At 40.7% G+C, this 20255-nt stretch overlaps 1 protein-coding gene across 2 annotated transcripts in view; it reads right to left on the reverse strand.

The window, feature by feature from the left end:
• The window catches only part of arap2 (ArfGAP with RhoGAP domain, ankyrin repeat and PH domain 2), a 227178-nt gene that overhangs the window by 36860 nt on the left and 170063 nt on the right, over nt 1–20255 (reverse strand). For both annotated transcript variants that reach the window (XM_050067659.1, XM_050067658.1), the window contains exons 20-24: nt 12206–12269; nt 11535–11698; nt 8387–8599; nt 7941–8046; nt 2789–2936 (exon numbers count right to left, since the gene is read on the reverse strand). In XM_050067659.1, the coding sequence (XP_049923616.1) occupies nt 2789–2936; nt 7941–8046; nt 8387–8599; nt 11535–11698; nt 12206–12269 (695 nt within the window). The remainder of the gene's footprint in view (nt 1–2788; nt 2937–7940; nt 8047–8386; nt 8600–11534; nt 11699–12205; nt 12270–20255) is intronic.

Raw genomic sequence — 20255 nt, forward strand, 5'->3', positions numbered from 1 at the left:
TGAATGATAGACTCAGAGACACTTAAGCTCTATTCGGACGGGATTAGTTTAACGTGGAGACGTGGGGTAAAGTCATTATTACCAGGGATTTTAGTCCCGTCTGAACGCGCCATGTCTGTAATCATTACGGATAATGTCAGTAAACATTACGGCGACTTTTACCTTTTGTAAAATGGTCCGGAGAAAATACCTCGGGTATTATTAATCCTGTGCGAACGCTATCCTCTGTAAAAATGTATGTAAATATTTCGTCACGTCCTGTTTACAACCATTTTTCTGTGTTTTTTCGATGATGGAGGCGCTTGAAGAAGCATTCGGTGTTGTCGGCACGATGGAGGCGCTTGAAGAAGCATTCGGTGTTGTCGGCACTCGTGATAGTGGACATTCTTCTAATGATCGCATAGCCCTACTGTACGTGGGAGACCAATCAGAAAGGTCGAGAAGAAAGCACTTTTCAGAGCCACGAGACTTCTGGTTGTGTTAGGTAGGCCTAATATTAATCCATATTGCTAATCGTTGTGTACACACAATCCTGATCATGGGCAAGATTTCATATTGGGCTAATCATTAATTGTTATTGTCCTTCAGCTGATGCTTACAGGAAACAGCGTTGCACACACATGCCGACAGGGAGGTGACGCCAGGGCGCAAACCGAGTTACCACTCCCATCTCTGGTAGAATTACGGAGATTTCTTGTCCCGTGCGGTTCGGACATTTATATTACAGACATCCTGTGGTAAACTGACATCAGTCCACACCCATCCATCTATCCATTCATTTTCTAACCGCTTATCCTCTTGAGGGTCGCAGGGGGGCTGGAGCCTATCACAGCTGACATTGGGCAAGAGGCAGGGTACAACCTGCATGTCTTTGGACTGTGGGAGGAAGCCGGAGTACCTGGAGAAAACCCAAGCTGACACAGGGAGAACATGCAAACTCCGCACAGAAGGGCTCCCCCACCCGGGATTGCACTGTCGCCTCTTGCTGTGAGGCGATAGTGCTAACCACCACACTACCGTGCCGCCCCACATTAGTCCACCTCCCTATGTAAAACTAATCCCATCCGAATAGTACTTTAAAAGGGGCCACTCCCTTAATTATGCATAACTTAAAGCCTTAATAACATTTGTACGGGTGAGTTATATATAAACTCACCGGCCAAGCGGCTAATTTCTGGTTTAGCTCTCCGCTAGTTTAAACGGTAATAAAATGATTTAATTATTTTGCATTTTTGCATGCAAAAATTTCACAATTGAAGTCTGTGTTTACATTAGGAAAAATTGGTGCCACTCCACGTGTCCTGGAAGATTTTAATTTCCCAGACAAATGGGGGAAAATCTAGTAAAATATTATCTGAGCTAAACTTTTGTTGGACACCCTGTTGTTGCTCACTTTGAAAGCTCCGGAACAAACGGCTGAGTCGTGAAGTTGAAATGAAGTATTAGCTAAATGATACCTCATTAAACTACAATGAACTAATTAAGGTTTCAGCTGGCTGGAGGAAGATCGCCAGGGAGCTACACGTTTCTAGCAAACGAACATCGCTAATAACGACCTACTTGTTGCTTGCTATATTGAAGATTGGCAGCTGCTTTTCTGTCTGTGATTGATTATGGTGACACATATATGCATGGAACGTCCGCCATTTTACGTAGCTTTGATTCAGTTTACCATGCATCTCTACGTTTATTATTACAAACTCATAGTCCCTTACTCATCACTGCATTCTTTATGATTTGGTGGGTTGGACGTCGTTGACCTTTCGTAGGCAACAGCACTGGTATATTCTTGCACCCTTCTGTGTGTCAGCTCTGGTAGTTACCAGCTACGCTCCTCCGAGTTGTTGCTTTTTAATGTGTTAACAGATCTGGGGAAAACTGCATTCTCCTACTCTGCACCTTGGACATGGACCAATCCTTAAAAAGATCTAACATTAGGAACACTTATATCCACTGATGAGTGGAAGGACATCGTGAAGAATGTGGTGACAGAGACATGTACTTGTTTTTCTTGAGAGGCCACTGTGTTTGAATAGTTGCTGCATTTTAAATGTGTTCTGATTGGCTGCTACCTCGGCCAAAAACTGGTAATTACTGGATAACAGAAACCCTGATCGCTGGATCAAAGGCATGTAGAGTTTGTTCACGGCAGTTTTAGAAAGTGATTCTCAAGATAATTATCACTTCAAACAATAAGAGCATTAAAACTCTATACTATTGCATGCTTTTGTTCTGTATAATGTTCAAAGTGCATCATAAAAAGAATTAACAGATGTACTTCAAACATATAATGACAGCTTAAATTAGTTTAATACTACAGCAGCAGAACGACCACAGACTGCCCAGTTCGAGGGGGAAAAAAAATCACATTTTTATTTTTTATCGTTAGGTTATGTTTTTCTTTCTGCTATCAAAACAGCTCCTCAGATATGGAACAAACTCAGTCATAAGCCTGGCCTCATTTTGCCTCCAGCGAAAAGTGTCCTGAACAAGACTCCGATGGTAGTTTTTGTTCTAGGTGACCTGTTTTTTCAATATAATCTGTGTTTTCTGGAGACGTGTGCTGAGCACAGTCGGCACAGACTCTGGTTTCCATGTCTGACTAGTTTTCGTGGTTAGTACGTCAGATTAAAACCAATTTTTTTTTTTGACTATATAATGATATTTTTTACTGATTATGTTACAAGTGTTTATGCAACAGAAATCAGATGCTGTCTAACTCAGTCCCTCACCCGTATCGACACCATCAAAAGGCAAGTAATAAATAAAGAAAGAGTTCTTGACTCACACTGAAGAGTGTAATGTAGTTGCTGATGAGGTCATGGACGACGCTCGTTTCCTGTGGGGTTTGTCCCTGTGTCTGGAACAAGCAGGAGGAGAAGACAGAAGCCAGTTTTTCGCTCGGCATGTGGTTGAGGTGGGAACACTGCTGAATCCTGAATCACAGAGAGAAACGTGGTTAGAATAACCCAAATGTACCTGCACACACACACACACACACACACACACACACACACACACAAGCACAGAAACAGATCAACACAAACAGTCCCTTGCTCAATAACGCTCTCATTCTCTCATGCCCACACAAACTGTACACCCAGACACAGAGAGCCGAGCGAAATGTTCGGCCTCGGCCCAAATTCAGCAAAGGGCCAATTAAGTCTCCTCCAAACAATCTACATCATTAACATAATGCAGCTTAATCACGACTCTCCGTGGCGGGTTTCCGAGGGAGCACTTGTGTAATGTGAGTATCAGTGAATGAGACATCAAGACAGCAGAGTGTTGGTATCAAATGGAAGTAGAGGTGGAGAACAGGTTTGTGGTGTGGGGGCAGCCGCAGGACAGGATCCAAGTGGAGATGCTAGCTTTAGCCTCCTTGGCTCTGAGCCCCCTGTGTAAGGCTGACTGAATGATTTATCACTAGAAATGTCTGCACATAAAGCTCACTGTTCACAGCATCCATAAGTGAAAGCGGTGAAATGTAACGATAGAGCAAGGAATCTCTGTCCGTCTGTTCCTCATATATCGTCGCGACTTTGGTGTTTTTCAGGGGCGGATTCAGTGATTTGGAGGGCCCTTGCTTTACTTTTTATGGCGGCAGTAGCTCAGTCCATAGGGACTTGGATTAGGTCCCTGTCCAGACCCAATATGGAGCACAGACTGGTAGCTGGAGAGGTGCCAGTTCACCTCCTGGGCACTGCCAAGGTGGCCTTGAGCAAGGCACCGAACCCCAACTGCTCTGGGCGCCTGTCCAAGGCAGCCCCCTCACTCTGACATCTCTCCATTTAATACATGTCTAGGTCCTGTCTGTGCGTGTGTGTGTTTTTCAGGCCTGTGTGTATATAGCCCTTTTTAAACAGGAATTGTGCAAATCTGCAGGAAAGCCCAATCAGTCTTCTTTCAGCATTGGCAGTATAAAAACAAAATTGGGGAGTGCAGCAAAATGCCACCTGCCTACTTTTGTTTATACAGAATGCGCCTTTTCTGGGCAATGGGGGGCGTGAGCAAGTAACAAAATGTGTAGCTCAGCGTGTGACGTGAACAGTGACGTGGGAGGGAAGCCGCGGCTGGTCAGTCCTTCAGCGATTCTCTCGTAAGTCGGCCCGTTCTGACGGTTAATGGCCTCTTCGTTTGCGAGGACAAGGAGGGCGCGCATTCCAGGACCCAGTTGCTCATCTAGACACTGTCTGTCAGGTTTGTGTTTCCCTCTTGCTACTAGCTGCTCGCTAATTCCTGCCATCAGCTGTTTCCTGTTTATCACCACCAGTGGGTCACACGTGCGGTGTCATCAACAGCTCCTCCCACAAGTCTTCAACAGCCCCTCCCGTGGCGGAAGGCCGCCTCGTTTTGTTTAAACTAAAAGGGGTCCGCCAATATGTCTACCCTACGAGGCCAAAATTGGGCACCTCGGATCAATTCGCCATTCCAGCTCTGTGTGTCTAAACGCTCGCAGCTTGCCGGCAAATCAGCCCAACATTCGCGGAAAATCTGGCAGTGTAAAAGGTACTAATGACAACAGAGTGACGAAAACTGAATGAAGTATATCCTCTTCTTATTTCTCTAACTGGTAATGTTGCTACTGGCAGTTGGAGGGCCCACTCTCTCTCGAGCAGAGAATGGGCCCTTGCTTTTTATTTGTGAAATAGTCACTAGCAATCTAATGGGTAATATGTATGTTGATGTTGTCCAATGTTTAGTCTGTACTTGACCATGTGACGATACTATACAATAAAAGGTAGCAGTTTTGACGCTAAATCTGGCACTAGGTTCGTCATAACTACCGTATGCCATTGATGTAACTGAAGTGTGCATTAAGTAAGCAGTATACCACTCAATTGCATATCTTTAAGTGCTTTGGGGGTCATTTGTACGTTTTTTCAGGGTACAACAAGTTAGAAGAGCAACATGACTCGATATTTTTCAAAACTAAACATTGTAATGAATCTATAGCTATTTGCGCCAAGGTAATAATCCGAGTTCCACTTCTGGAACGTAGCAGCATGCACCGCATATCATGTGGTGAGGAACAACCAATCACAGTTGACAGAAGAAGTTGATTAATTTAGTGCAGGGCTACCCATAGATTTATATCTGTCCCACGGACGATATTTTTGGCCCTTATACACAGTGGAAGAAGATCAGGTCTGCACTCAGAATTTCTGCTAAGCAGGCTTCAATACGGTGCTAGTTATGGTAGCTTAGCAACCTTAGACACAACATGTCTACACGCCCTTGAAAGTTGGCACAGAGTAGGCACAGAGTAGCGCCCAGCACCGGACCTCCCGTTTTCCAGGAGGTTAAAGATGCTGCATGTGTACGACCCCTTAAAATAAACTTGGAATATATGTTGTAACAAAAGGCTCCCATAGCTTAAAAATAGCACTAAAGTATTTACTGTATATCTTGGGCTTTATCTGTGTGTTTGCTAATTGCCTGAGTTTTTAACTGTGATCTATTTGATCTGTCTTACTTGCAAAATGCCGACATTGCTAAAGACAATATGTGATTCATCAGTCTCAACCTGAGGGGGCTATTGTGTCAGTGATTAAATTAGCTTTGTATAATTTGAAGTACCTGCCACCATATCCACTCCACATACGGCACAGTAACCCTGACGAAATCTGAGAGAGTATCCGACTCGACTGGCCGGAAGAAAGCCACACAATAGAGGGCAGAGCGGGTCATTAGCAGAGCAGAAGGGACAACAGGCTAATCAGCAGGTGACAAATAGCAACCCTAGGGCCACTCAGAGAGCAGGACCTTCGAGTCTCCACACTTGTTACGCCTGTGATGAAGTGAAGCATCTGTAGAGCTACACCTGTTCTATCAGCCACCAGTCCAATCAAAGACACAATGAAGACAAGAGCTATTGAACACTTTGTTGCTATTCTAATGAGTTATAATGCACAATTTGGCAAAAGTAGTTAAGCCTCATTTTCATGTCCCATTAAGTGCCATTAAGATTCTACAACAGCGTCTAGTGGCTGCTCTGCTCAGTCTGGTTATGGACCATATCACATCCATCCAACAAGAAAACAGAGGGGTAAGATGAGTCACGTTGTGGTGAGGGACCTAATTCAAGTCATAAAATAGATGTGGTGAAAGGAGTACTCAACTCTTCTACTTAAAGTTTCTAGATGATGCTTCTGGACAAAGCGGTCTTGTAAGGACACAGGTAAGGGTTGTGAATAGGTCACAGAAACTTTCCCCGGGAGATGCGTGATCAGAATCTAGTGAACTTTGAGTCATTTTAAGGTACGTCCTCACCATATTCCGCTTCCTAAACCTAACCACAGTAACTTAACTTGCATAAACCTAGCCTCCGTATCTTTACGTTAATAATGTAGCTGCATGTGAAGGACCCAATGTCATTCGTGGGGCACTCGTTCGTAGGAAATCATACGAACCGTTCTATGAGAATACGTTAAGCTTGCCATTTGCAAATGACTTTAACCAACAGCAGATCTATGTTTATTAGTTAAGTTACAGTTAGCTGGCTAACCTTAGCTTTGGTCATAGTTAGCTTGTTGGCTGCCCAGCTACATGTAACTAAGCTAACACATGGTTCTGGTGTTTGTTGTTTCGTAGCTGTTAAAGTAATTTGCAAACAAGCCCCACAACTCTGGACGAATTAGCTGATGTTACCCATTCTAGACAATATTTTGCTATGTTGGCTATCAAGCAATTCGTCCACTGTAGTAAGCCAGCTAACGTTAGCTAACATGAGTCGGCTAAAATCACAGTATCACAATGGTTCTCTCGGCATTTCTTCTAGATTTTTTTTATCACCTGATAACCATGATATGAATGGAGTGGCGTGTAGTTTTGCCATACTTTCAAACATTTTGGTGGCATTTCGGCACACTTAACTCCCAGTTCTGTCAAAGACTTCCCAAAGACTATATGGGTTGTAACGTTAGTTGCTGCTGTGGAAGTGTAAGTTCCACGCTGGGGACAGTTGGGAGAGTCCGCCTTACAACTGCCACATACAGTGACAGGGCTAACTGTTAGCATCAAATGGCTAATGTTACCTAGCAGTTATTAATTGGTTAAATGTCAGAGTTTATTGGGACCATATAAAGGTCTGTGTCTGACGTTAGCGGCTGCTGCTTTGTTAGCTCCTGCTAACCAGGCAGATGTTGAACTGACAAGAAGGAGAGCAGCTCTGGAGATGGCAGCAACAGAAAGTTTTCTGATCCGACGGGGTGTTGAGATGATCCGAAATTGCACCCCAGCCCAAAAAGGATCAAATACAGGCATCATTTGACTGTAGATCGTCCAATACTACTTGGTACTGGTACTTACTTTTCATACTTCAAGGTATCAAGTGCTGAAACTCAGCCCTCGTCCACAGGCTGTTATAAGAAACGTTTTTAAGTTACTTTACAATCTGTTCACCAGTTGGCAATTAAAATGATTAATGCATGTATAAAGTTACATACAGAACTTTTGAGTTTAAGTATCAGTATAGCAATGATAAACTATTCCATTACAAGGAAAAGTTCTGTGTTTAATAACCCTTTTAAGTGGTACAGAAGTATTATCAGCAAAATGTTCTGCAGTGAAATGTCTCCTATAACTTATACATTATTATATATCACATACTGTTGCATCAACACACAAGCTGTGGTAGCTGGGTGAGTTGTATTTAGATACAGCACACTTGAGTAAATATACTTTCCACCGTCAGGATGTACAGTCAGTGTGCTCTTGTGTGACTTCCGACTTGTCTGGTGAACTACATTGTTGAATGTTGTTTTGGCATCTTCATGTTCTTTTTTTGAAGTGGACCACGTGCGTCTCCCCTTCAGGATAATAAACTTTATCCTCACAGCGACCTCGACCTTGAAATAGCCTCACTAGTACAAAGCTTTAAATGTGTCTGCAGTTTGAAGAGTGTGTGAGCTTGTGTGTGTGTGTGTGTGTGTGTGTACCTGTACAGATGTTGGAGCACAGCATCAAGGGTTGACCTGTTTATCTTTGGCAAACTCTCTATGAAAGTGGAGTACTTCTTTACTCTCTGCCTCTCGTCCTTCTCATCTATAAAAACCACACGGATGAGAACTGCAGTGAAAATGCCAAATATAATAAAGGACAAGCTGAGACGCGACCATGGACACATAAAGGAAATGAGGGTCATAATACACTTTTTAAATTATTGAAGCAAATTAGAACGTTTTATGTTTTTTAATCTGCAATGATGAAATTGTGTCTCTTCTGTCCAGAGACCTTGAACATTGTCGTGCTACAAACCAAAATACACGGAGCGAATTACTAGAATATAACCATTCACCACAAGTCGTTTAACACTGGCATATTTTTGCTTATTATGTCTCGCCAATAAACCTGCGCTCCCGCCCCCACCAGGCGCCTCACATACCCAGAGCTGACACCCAGTATGGATACAGCTCCTTGGTCAGCAGTGCATCCTCAGCTTGGGATAAGAAGCTCTTCAGGGTGTCCGTCACATCCTCCAGGTGGTGCTCCTTCTCCCTCAGCTTCACATTGCGAGCATCCCGAGTGAACTCCTCCAGGAGCTGGGACACTCGACCAGGGTCCCCCGGCCTCTGGTAGACCCCCTCCTGGCACAAGCCTGGTTACATAATCAAAAAAAGGACTCGTTCTTGACGTCTGCATAAGTCACTGTCTAATGTGTGGTATCTGCAACAGCAAATGACAGCACATGGATTCCTATGTAACTATATACAATTATAAGGTAATAACCAACCTCCTGGATGATAAGCTGTGGGATTTAATAATGTTACATAAGCACATTTGAATCAAAATTGCAGGTAGAATAAAATTGCAGCTGCAAGGTATATTAACCTTCTGTACCACTTTACAGTTTCTGTCAGAGTTGACTTTTATGCCAGTCCCTCATTATATTGCATATCACTCATAATGCCACTGTATAAGTGCCCTTGGTGACCTGATTCAAGTCATTCAGTGGCGGAAGAAGTAGTCAGATCCTTTGCTTCAGTTAAACTATCTGTACAGCGGTTTAAATTATGTAATTATTAGTAAAAGTCCCGCATAACAAAATCTGGAAAACCTTTGATCCTTATTTGAGGCTCACACCTGTATTTTGTTTTTTTCTACAACACGGTTTAATGTTCAAAAACTATTTATTTTCCTTATACCGTCAGTGGTGGAACACCTGTATTCACCCTCTGTCTGAGATGCTCTATTTTAGTTCCTGTCTTTTTAAGCTCCCCTCCTGAAAAAGCCTATCTCTGCATCTCTGCTTCTCTGCATCATCATTGAAGCCAGGGAATGACTAACGTAGTACAGCAGCACGTTTTATTGTGAAAAATCACCAATAAGAGCTTCTAAACCGAAAATCATGAGGATCAGACATGTTCCAGAAGGACTATTATCTGAATTCGGGGAGAAATTAACAACATTAGCAACCAAAATGACAGGTTTCCTTAATATTAGCATGTAGCTACAGGTAGCAGTGTACTTGCGGCTGGAGAATGATTGTAATGGAGTAGGATAGCTGTACTTTCTACTGTGAAAAATCACCAATCAAAGTTTCTTTGTCAAAATCTTTGCAACCTGACATGTTCCAGCAGGAATATGATCCAAAATTGGTGAAAAAATTAACAACATCACCAACCAAGATTACATATTTCCTTAATGTTGGCATGTAGCTACATGTAGCAGTGTACGTGCAGCAGGGAAAACGACTCTAACAGAGTATAGTGCTACTTTCTACAATGAAAAATAACCAATAAAAGCTTCTCAACCAAAATCTTCACAGCCAAACCTGTTCCAGTGGGAATATGATAAACAAGATTACATGTTTCCCTGATGTTAGCATGTAGCTACATGTAGCAGTGTACATGAAACCAGGGAATGACTGTAATTGAGAATAGCTACACTTTCTACTGTGAAAAATCACCAGTAAAAGCTTCTATTAAAAATCTTCACAACCGTGTACTTGGAGTTTGGGAATGACTGCCTATAGTAGCACTTTCTCCCATTTAAAAAACACCACAAAAAGTTTGTTAACACAACTGGACATGTTCCAGCGAGAACATGTTTCAAAATCAGGGATGAATTAACATCATCACCAACTAAGATTACATTTGTCCTTATCGTTAGCATGTAGCTACATGTAGCAGTGTACTTGCAGCTGGGAAAAGACTGTAACGGAGCATAGTGGCACTTTCTACAATGAAAAATCCCTAATCAAAGCTTCTAAACCAAAACATTTACAACCAGACATGTTCCGGCTGGAATATGATCCAAAATCTGCCAGAAATAAACATCGGGAAACAAGATTACATGTTTCCCTGACGTTAGCATGAGGCTACTTGTGGCAGTGTCAGCTTACCAGCAACTGGGGAACGACTATAATGGATTATAGCTACACTGTCTACTGTGGAAAAATCACCAATATTAGCTTCTATTCAAAATTCCAGACAGGTTAACAGGAGGAATATGACCCAAAATTGGGAAAAAATTAGTAACATCTGCAACCAAGATTACATGTTTCCTTGATGTAAGCCTGTAGCTACATATAGCAGCGTACTTGCAGCTGGGGAATGACTGTAATGGATTATAGCTACATTTACTACTGTGAAAAATCACCAATAAAAGCTTCTATTCAAAGATCTTCACAATCGGACATGCTCCAGGAGGAATATGATCCTAAATCGGGAAATAATTAATAACATCTGCAACCAAGATTACAGGTTTCCCCGACATTAGCATGTAGCTACATGTAGCACTTTTAGTAGCATGCCTAGAGCAGATGATCATATAAAGAAATCTGTCACAAGCTGATGTGAGCTTGTATCGAAAGCAGTAAAAAACATTGGGAGTTCGAAGCCTGAGGATTTGCTCACAGGAATTCCTTTTACATAGGTTTCCCTCATTATTTGAAACGTTGGCCACATCTAATATGAACATTTAATATTGTAACATTATATAACTGACAGAAAATAAGGAAAAGCATGGCAGATACCCTTTGAAGTATCTGGTTTTGCAGAAGTCCCCTATGATTAATTTATTACTATGTATAACATCTAGTATATTATTAGATAAATAATGCTGTTGCATCAACACATAAGCACAGCTTTACTATCGGTGTTTGGTCTACTTTTTTATCTCAAGATAAATCTGAGGGGTTATGAGACGATAAATGGAGAGAAAAAGTTCTACATTGCATCCCATTTAAAAAGCTACCATACAGGTATTAGTACCCTTTTGAATTTATCATGCATTGAGCGCTGTGTAATACAGATTTCATGTGTTTATATTTGGCAAATAATTTTGTATCCTGCAGTAATGTTGCAGTGAAAAGTTGGACTACATACTCTGCATTTCTGAAAAACAATATGGTGAAACAGAGAGATGGGGTAATGCCACAACATTATGCTAGACAACATTAGAAAGCATGAAATTCTCATCACAATGCAGCATACGGAATGAATCAGGTCCTCGAGGGGAAATCAAAATAATGGTCATGCAAAAATATTTTTTAAAACTTTTTCTCTCCTCGTAAGCACAGTGTAGCTCACCATATTGGGTGACAAAAGCAATGCAACTGTCGACTATAATGGGGACACCATTTTTAGTCAGCTGTTGGTCGCTGAGCGCCTTGCCATCTGTGCCGGCAGCCAGTGTGATGGCAGAGCGCCACAGTGCAAAGTCCATCTTGTTGAAGCCATGGATGTAAACTGTTCTATTAAAGACAGAGATATAACAAAGAAGGAGTCATTCATTAATGAAGCACACCATGATATAATTTGCAGTAACAATATGGTGTTTCAGATTTCAAGATGTTTAAGTTGTTCATATATTTGGAAAAGCACTGCTTAGTCATTAAATAAACAACCGACAAGATTAAAGGAATCCAAAAGCGCTTCGGCAGAACACACATCTATAAACAACCACCAGTTTTCCCACGAGGTTTCATCAAAAACACACAAACGAAGAGCAATTAACGGAAAGTCTCGTTGGATTACTCTAAAAGGGAGACTGTTGGCTTGTGTTACGTGCCGTCTCACCTTCTGTGTAACTGAAGCAGGCAGTCGAGCGAGACTTTGATTACCGCGGATGGTTACAGTAGGTAAAGTGCATTCGGACTAACAAGACAAAGGCAAAATCAAAGCGTTGCATAATGTATCATGTTGTCCTACCGCAAACACGTTGCCAATTAGCACTTTTTGTTTCCCAGAGACTGACATACCTCCCTCCCTCCACCATCAGCAGGACTTGGATCTTGTCTTCACCCTCCGTATGTGTGGAGACAGCTGTGGGGAGAAAGAAAAGGGGCAACAAGTTGAAATGCAGCCTCCAAAACTGTGTATGTTCAAAGAGCAACGCGTTCTGCGCTAATGCAAAGTAATGTGTTTAGGTCTGACATTTGCAAAAGCACGAGCGCTTAGAAGCTTTCGCCATGAAACTTGAAAATGCATTCATTACCTGTCACTGAAAGGTCTCTGTTCTCTTAAGTATTCATTTACTTTTTAAGTCAATCACTGCAAATAATACACCGCACAATATGTCTAGACATATCTTGCGAGTCCAATGTGCAGACATATAGTGGAAAGAAAAGAGACGGAACAGTGCTGTAGTCGAATGGCAAATGCATCCAGTTGGAGTTAACAACATTTCTTTGTTGTAGTGGGAAGCGTGGGCACGACTGGAGGTGGTTTAAACAAGAGAGGGAAGTGGCGTATAAATACAAGTGTCAATGGTCATCAAGCTTTACATAAAGTTGGTCGCAATGAGACCAAACAAGACCACACTGAGGGGATTATTTAACACACAGACACAGAGTCCCTGCCGTTCTTCATCTGTACAATCAAACTTTTAAAGTAACAGTGCAAGGATACAGAAAGACTGGGCCGAGAGACTCAAAAGCTCTGCCATAATCTCTTCTCTGGGTTCAAACAGCAGCTTGGATCATGGCAACAATCACACACGCAACAGAAAAAGTACCAAAAAACAAAAAGATATGAGGCTTTGCAGTTGAGTCACAAATCTCCAAGCAACAACATCTGGCACTTTCATCTCACTCAAGTTCACACTGGTTGTGCTCAAAAGAAACGAGCAAAAAGAGAACAGCCTGGACTTTGCCTGAATGAAAACTTCATGTTTTGAGATTAATAGAGCTACTGTATGTAGCGACCTGCACGGTAAGCAATTACTAAATAAGGCATGGTTTTTTTGGACAAAAGGGCAAATACACATGCACAAAAAAACCAAAAGCAACCTCTAACATCTGGCTTGTTAATTCAATAGGAAATGCTTCAATCGGCATTCACACCCTGGCTCTGATCGGCATTGATGGAAACACCCAAGTGAACGTGCTAATTTTAGCTCCTTTACCAGCAAGATGCAATGACGTGCGGCCACAAAATACCCTCCATCTCCGCCAAAGCAGCAGTCAAACATCGATCCAAATTAGTCTGCACCTTTGAAAGACAGATAAGTACACAGCTCTGGTCCACTGACAATGGGAAAGGAGTCTATGGCCTATTTTTGGCGGGTTAACCTGTGTTAAAAAACACTGACGTACGTGCGCCAGTTTTGGTGGAAAAGGGTATTATTTGCTTTATTACCAACAGTTAGAAGAGAAGACAATCTAACTCCTATGTCAGTATGGCTAACACTCTTGACACTCTGTCTGGGGAGATGGAGTGAATGTGTGATTATTTTAACCATTAGTTAACTGATTTAGAAATAGAGCGCTCTGTTACTTCGAACAATAGCGCTCTCATTTTACTGTAGAGTCAGATTGGATTTACAAACAAACCCCACGTTTGTTTATTCCAGACACATACCAAAATGTAAAAATGACATGTTGTGGTTTAACTATGCTAACTGGCTGCTATCTACTTTATATTGTGTTAGTTTAATCCAGACCAGTGGTTTAAGATAAGCTAATTTATCATGTTTATTAAAAAAAAGTATAAAAACAGTTATAAAAGATGTAAAAAAAAAAAAAAAAAACATGTTGTGGTTTAAGCTATGCTAACTCATCATGTTTGTATGAAAATGAAAGTATAAAAACAGAGAAAGTGTAAAAAAAAAAAAAGACACACTGTGGTTAAAGGTATGCTAACTGGATGCTAGCTACATTAGATCTTGTTTGTTTAATCCATACAAAAACCAAAGCTAATTTATCATGTTTATTAAAAAAAAGTATAAAAACAGTTATAAAAGATGTTTAAAAAACAACGCGTTGTGGTTTAAGCTATGCTAACTCATCATATTTGTGTAAAAATGAAAGTATAAAATCAGATAAAGTGTAAAAAATGACACACTGTGGTTTAAGCTATGCTAACTTGCTGCTAGCTACATTAGATCTTGTTTGTTTAATCCATACAAAAACCAAAGAGTAAAAACGACATTTTGTGGCTTGAGCTAAGCTAACTGGCTGAGCTAGGTTATGCCATATTTGTGTCACCCATACAAATAAATGAATAAATAAATGTTGTGTTGTGGTTTAACTATGCTAACTGGCTGCTATCTACTTTATATTGTGTTAGTTCAATCCAGACCAAAAAACAAAATATAAAAATTACAAGTTGTGGTTTAAGTTAAGCTAATTTATCATGTTTATTAAAAAAAGTATAAAAACTGTTATAAAACATGTTTAAAAAACGACAGGTTGTGGTTTAAGCTTTGCAAACTCATCATATTTATATAAAAATGAAAGTATAAAAACAGAGAAAGTGTAAAAAATACGACACACTGTGGTTTAAGGTATACTAACTGGCTGCTAGCTACATTAAATCTTGTTTATTAAATCCATACAGAAACCAAAGTGTCAAAACGACATTTTGTGGCTTGAGCTAAGCTAACTGGCTGAGCTAGATGTCATATTTAAGTAAGCCTTATAAAAAAAATGGAAATAAATAAATAAAAAACAAAAAACCTACAAAAAAAGCCACATTGTAGTTTAAGCTATGCTAACTAGCTGCTTCCAACTCTACATAATGTTAGTTTAATCCTGGTAAAAACCAGAATGCAAGATCAGCACGATGTGGTTTAAGCTACGCTAACTCATCATGTTTGTATAAAAAACTAAAGCATAAAAACAACATATAAAAAAGAATGGTGTAAAAATGACACACTGTGGTAAGTGATAAGTGATAAGCTAACTAGCTCCTAGCTACATCAGATGCTGTTTGTTCAAGCGATACAAAAAACAAACTGTAAAAACGACACGTGGTTTAAGCTAACGGCTGCGTGCAGTAGCTTCATACCATAGACATGAGAGTGGTGTTGAACATCTTATCGAGGTCAACTCCTGAGAAGATAGAAATCATTTCCCAAAAGGCTGAACTACTCTTTAATCCCAGAATTGCCTGATTCTAAAAATTCAATGACCCCAGGAACTTGGATTAACCTCCACATTTAGCCTCAAGTTGTGGCAGTTGTAATCCCATAAAAACATAGCCGATCTATGGACAGTAAGTTCTGTGTACTGTATCTTCAGTGGATAATTTCATGGTAATCACATTATAAAGAAGAACAACTGCCGCTTTCTATACCCTCCACCAAATACCACAATCTCTCCATCTCCATCTGCATCTGAACAGTTATCGGCTCTGACAAGAAACTTAATTTAGTTGAATTAAATAAAAGAGGACTGGTAAAAAAAAACACTACATACAACAGTATTATTTTGACTAACACGTCCTTTGTATGTTGAGTGAAAAAGCAAAAACAATTAATCCCCAAAAGTCTCTCTTAACGACTAATTTGCTTTTTATTTTCTCTGGCAGATTTTCAAGGGCACTGTTTTCTCATTCAGATCCAAACACCAAGAGAAGAAAGCAGAGAACTTCAGAGATTGATATTGACTTGAGAGAGGTTTATTAACAGTGTTATCAGGTAAATGCAAAACACTTGTCATTGTTGTTTGAACAAACACACAACAATCCTCTTTTATCCATCTAACAGCTCAGTGGGAAATTTTTTATTACTTAATATGTTTGGGTGATAAGGAACTAAGTCTGCGGCCTTGTTCTCGACATAATTTGTGCTGGCGTCCTGTAAGAGATTTACATGCCTTTTTTTTACCCTTTAAAATCAGGGTGACATCGGGTGCTGCTGCACATTTCAAGTCTGAGCATTAAGTGTTTCTTTTTTGAAGGTATTATATGATAACTTTATATTATTACATATTTACAGAGACCTGGGTTTAATTGCTATGACAGAATTGTGAGCACAGCCCAGGCGCCAGAAGAACATGTTGTGCCAACTGTGCCACCAAAACCGCCATTTTCATTGGTAATTGTGCCCCCAAGACTATTTTTTTAGCACGACAACGGCAGCATGTCCAGAGGCAAAGGTGTCACTACAACCAGATGGTTTTATTTAGTGAGACATTGGTGGCATTGCCAGCCACGGTCATGCCATCACAACTGGCTATTTTTTGGCATTTCCAGCCATGATGATGTCACTGAAACCAGGTGTTTTTTTGTTTTTTTTGCAAGAAATCAGCTGCATTTCCAGTGGTGATTGTGCCACCATAACCTGGTGGTTTATAGTGGGACAATGGCAGCATTTCCAGCCATGATTGTGCCACCAAAACCAAGTGTTTGTGGCAAAACATCAGTGGCATTTCTAGTGGCAATTGTCCCATGGTAACTGGATGTTTTTAGCAAGACACAGGTGGCACATTTAGCCATGATTGTGCCACCAAAACCAGGTGTTTTATAGCAATACATCAGCAATAGTTCCAGCCACCAGTGTTTTCTAAATGAAATCAGCTGAATTTCTAGTGGCAATTGTGCCATCATAAACTGGTGTTTTTGGAGTGACATTGGCAGCATTTCCAGCCATGACTGTCCCACCATAACCAGGTGTTTTTTTAGCATATCAGCAGAATTTCTAGTTGCAATTGTGCCACAATGACCTGGTCTTTCAAGCAAGACAGCTATGATTATGTCACCGAAACCAGGTGGTGTTTTTTGTTTTTTTTTTTGTTTTTTTAGTAAGAAATCAGCTGCATTTCCAGTGGTGATTGTGCCAAAATAACCTGGTGGTTTTTAGCAAGACACTGGTGGCATTTCCAGCCATGATTATGTCACCAAAAACAGATGTTTTTTGCAAGATTAGTGGCATTTCCAGAGGCAGTTATCCCATGGTAACTGGATGTTTTTTAGCAAGACACAGGTGGCATTTTTAGCCACCAAAACCAGGTTTTTTATAGCAGTACATCAGCAAAAGTTACAGCCATGAATGTGCCGCCATAACCAGTTTTTTTCTAAATGAAATCAGCTGAATTTCTCGTGGCATTGTGCCATCATAATCTGGTGTTTTTGGGGTGACATTGGCAGCATTTCCAGCCATGATTATGCCACCAAAACCTTTTTTTTTTAGCAAGATTAGTGGTATTTCCAGTGGCTATTGTCCCAAAGTAGCTTGGTGTTTTAGCACCACAAAGAGGGCATGTTTAGCCATGATTATGCTACCAAAATCAGGTGTTTTTAGCGAGACATCAGCAGCATTTCCAGCCATGACTGTGTCACCCAAAACCAAGTATTTTTAGCCAAAGATCTTTTCCTTATTTTAACCAAGTGTTTTTTGGTCCCTAAACATAACATTAAACATTGTAAACCTCACCACAAACCATAAACGTTAACCACAGCGCTGTTTAAATGTAAAGTTTCAATATATCCTCGACATTATAAGGTACAAATCTTTCATATCTGTGGTTTGCAGAAACTTTCAATGTCGACATTTACTCTGGCACTTGTATTTCTTATCACTATAAAGCTGACATATATGTTGATACTGACCTGTTTAAGGTTAATATCGTCCAGTTGTTAACATTTGTGTCACTCAAACAAACAGCTTGAATGTACCTTTGAATTGTAGATCCAGCGGTGTTTGCAATCTTGTTTACTAGCTAGCGATATTCTTCTTCCCTAACGTACATGAAGGAGCACAAGACAAAACTAAATGGGGATAGTTGACTTGGTGAAGGTCCGACATAATTGAGGCTTCTTGAAAGGAGTTGGAGAATTCATTGATGTCATCGTTTTCAAAATCATGCTCCTCCGTAGCTACTCTGGATTGGTTTTATTAACTTTAAATGTGTGTACTCGCATTAAGTAGAAAAATATGAGTCTGATCAGAATTGGGTATTAGCAGTTACTCAGTATAAAGTCAACTCTCAAATACACATAAATCCTCACGAACAGTTTAGCTGTGATTGCTCTACATCTTTAAAGGGATTTTACATCTAATTATACCTTTAAATGAACCTCAGTGTGGACACTGCTGCTAAATATGCTGGACTGCAGTCTTGTGCTGATGCCTATCTTAATTTTTAGATGATTGAGCAGAGCATTGGATTAACATTTTTTTTCTCTATTTAGCCACAGCCTTAAGAGAAATCCAGAGAGAAGATTGCACCGAGCGAGTTCAAAGTTAATGTGCTTATCTTGTTTTAAAGAGCGTTCATTTCAGAAAGTTCTGGGTGGAAAGGCTGATTTGTGCACTGTGACAGGTTAATGATTATCAGACTGTATCTGTCATTTCCCCCTCATTTTCACTTTGGCTCTGGTTATTTGTGCGGCAGACATCTTGACACGAGACATCAGAAAAAGATCAATCCTCTCTCAAGTACACAGCTGAGCCCCCGAGAAGCCATTTTAAGAGGCAGTGCACTCTTATTTGGGGGCAGGATGCTTTTTTTGTTTGTTTTTTTGACTTGTGAATTTATTACTTTTTTTCAAACACAAAGTTACAAAGTGCTTCACAGCCATGACAAATTAATAATGAACTATTACAGGGATCAATAAAATGATTGGAGGGATACGCCAAAGACAATAAAAGCTGTTCTATTAATAGGGTTGAGAAAAAAGAATAAACGAGTAGTTAAAGGGGAACTAATGTTTTTTTCAACCTGGGCCCTATTTTACTATCTACTTTTGTCTAAATGAGTGATAGGATGTTCAATATTTGACATTTCTCCAGTATGAAGCTAGGGCTGACCTGCCTGCAGCCCGTGAGCGTGCGCTATATTAAATAGGGCACTCAGACAGCGTCAAACAATGTCAAAATACGTCCACTAAAAGTGCATTTTTTTCACACAGGATAAAATGATCGTCTGTGTTTACCTTTAGCTGGATTCGGACATGTCTGCCTGTTGCTGCTCCCTCTCTCTCCTCGTCCACTCTTCAGTTTCAATGAGCTCTGCGTCCGTGTTCGTCCGTGTACTCCGTGTTCAAATAAATATGGGCAGTCATCAAATTCAAATGGCTCATTCAGATCCAGTTGGTCAAAATCGGGTTGTGGCAAGTCAAAACACTCAGAGAATGAAAGTTTGGCTCTGAAATCTCACATCTCGCGAGATTTGAGTTGTTGACCCTACAAACGTGAGGAGTTACTCTGTTTGAAGTAGTCATGGCTGAATTTTTACCCAATTTTGACCAACTGGATCTGCATGAGCCATCTGAATTTGATAACCGCCCGTATTTATTTGAACAGTAAGCCTACATGGACGTACACGGATGCAGAGCCGGACGAGGAGAGAGAGGGAGCAGCAACAGGCAGACATGTCCAAATCCAGCTAAAGGTAAACACAGACGTTCATTTCTCCTTTCCGTTATGTTGTCGGATAATTATACTAACAATCCGAGCCTATCTGTGTGAAAAAAATGCACTTTTAGTGGACGTATTTTGACGTTGTTTGACGCTGTCTGAGTCTATTATTTAATATAGCGCACGTTCACGGGCTGCAGGCAGGTCAGCCCTAGCTTCATACTGGAGAAATGTCACATATTGAACATCCTATCACTCATTTAGACAAAGAATAAAAGCCTCAGATTAGAGCGTTCACTTTACCTCCAGTATGAAAACCCTTTCATAGGTTCTGAGAATAGATTCAGAAAAAGATAATAACTCTGCCAGCCTGAAGTCAAACACCCAGGAACAGACTGCAGCACACTTGCAAATAACTCCCGATGCATTCTGAAGCGCTGCATGTTGGAAACATGTAGTGATTTTAATTGAAAAGTGTATTTATTAAATCCCTCACTGCTACACAGGGGCACCTTTCATGCGGTGGTGTCACTGCGGAGAAAATAACAGTTAATCCCATGTCACAGACTGTGATTCCTAAAGGGATCCTTTCAGTGCTCCAGAACCTACCATCCCCCCGACAAAACACAGTCCCTTCTGGCGCTAACAGCTCCTCGGCTGTGACAAATATGGTTTGAGAAAGCCGGGAATAAAAATGAGCACCGCTGCAGTTCTTTATCCCGCCCAAG

The sequence above is a fragment of the Epinephelus moara genome, chromosome 17, assembly GCF_006386435.1.
Source record: "Epinephelus moara isolate mb chromosome 17, YSFRI_EMoa_1.0, whole genome shotgun sequence".
Classification (NCBI taxonomy): domain Eukaryota; kingdom Metazoa; phylum Chordata; class Actinopteri; order Perciformes; family Serranidae; genus Epinephelus; species Epinephelus moara.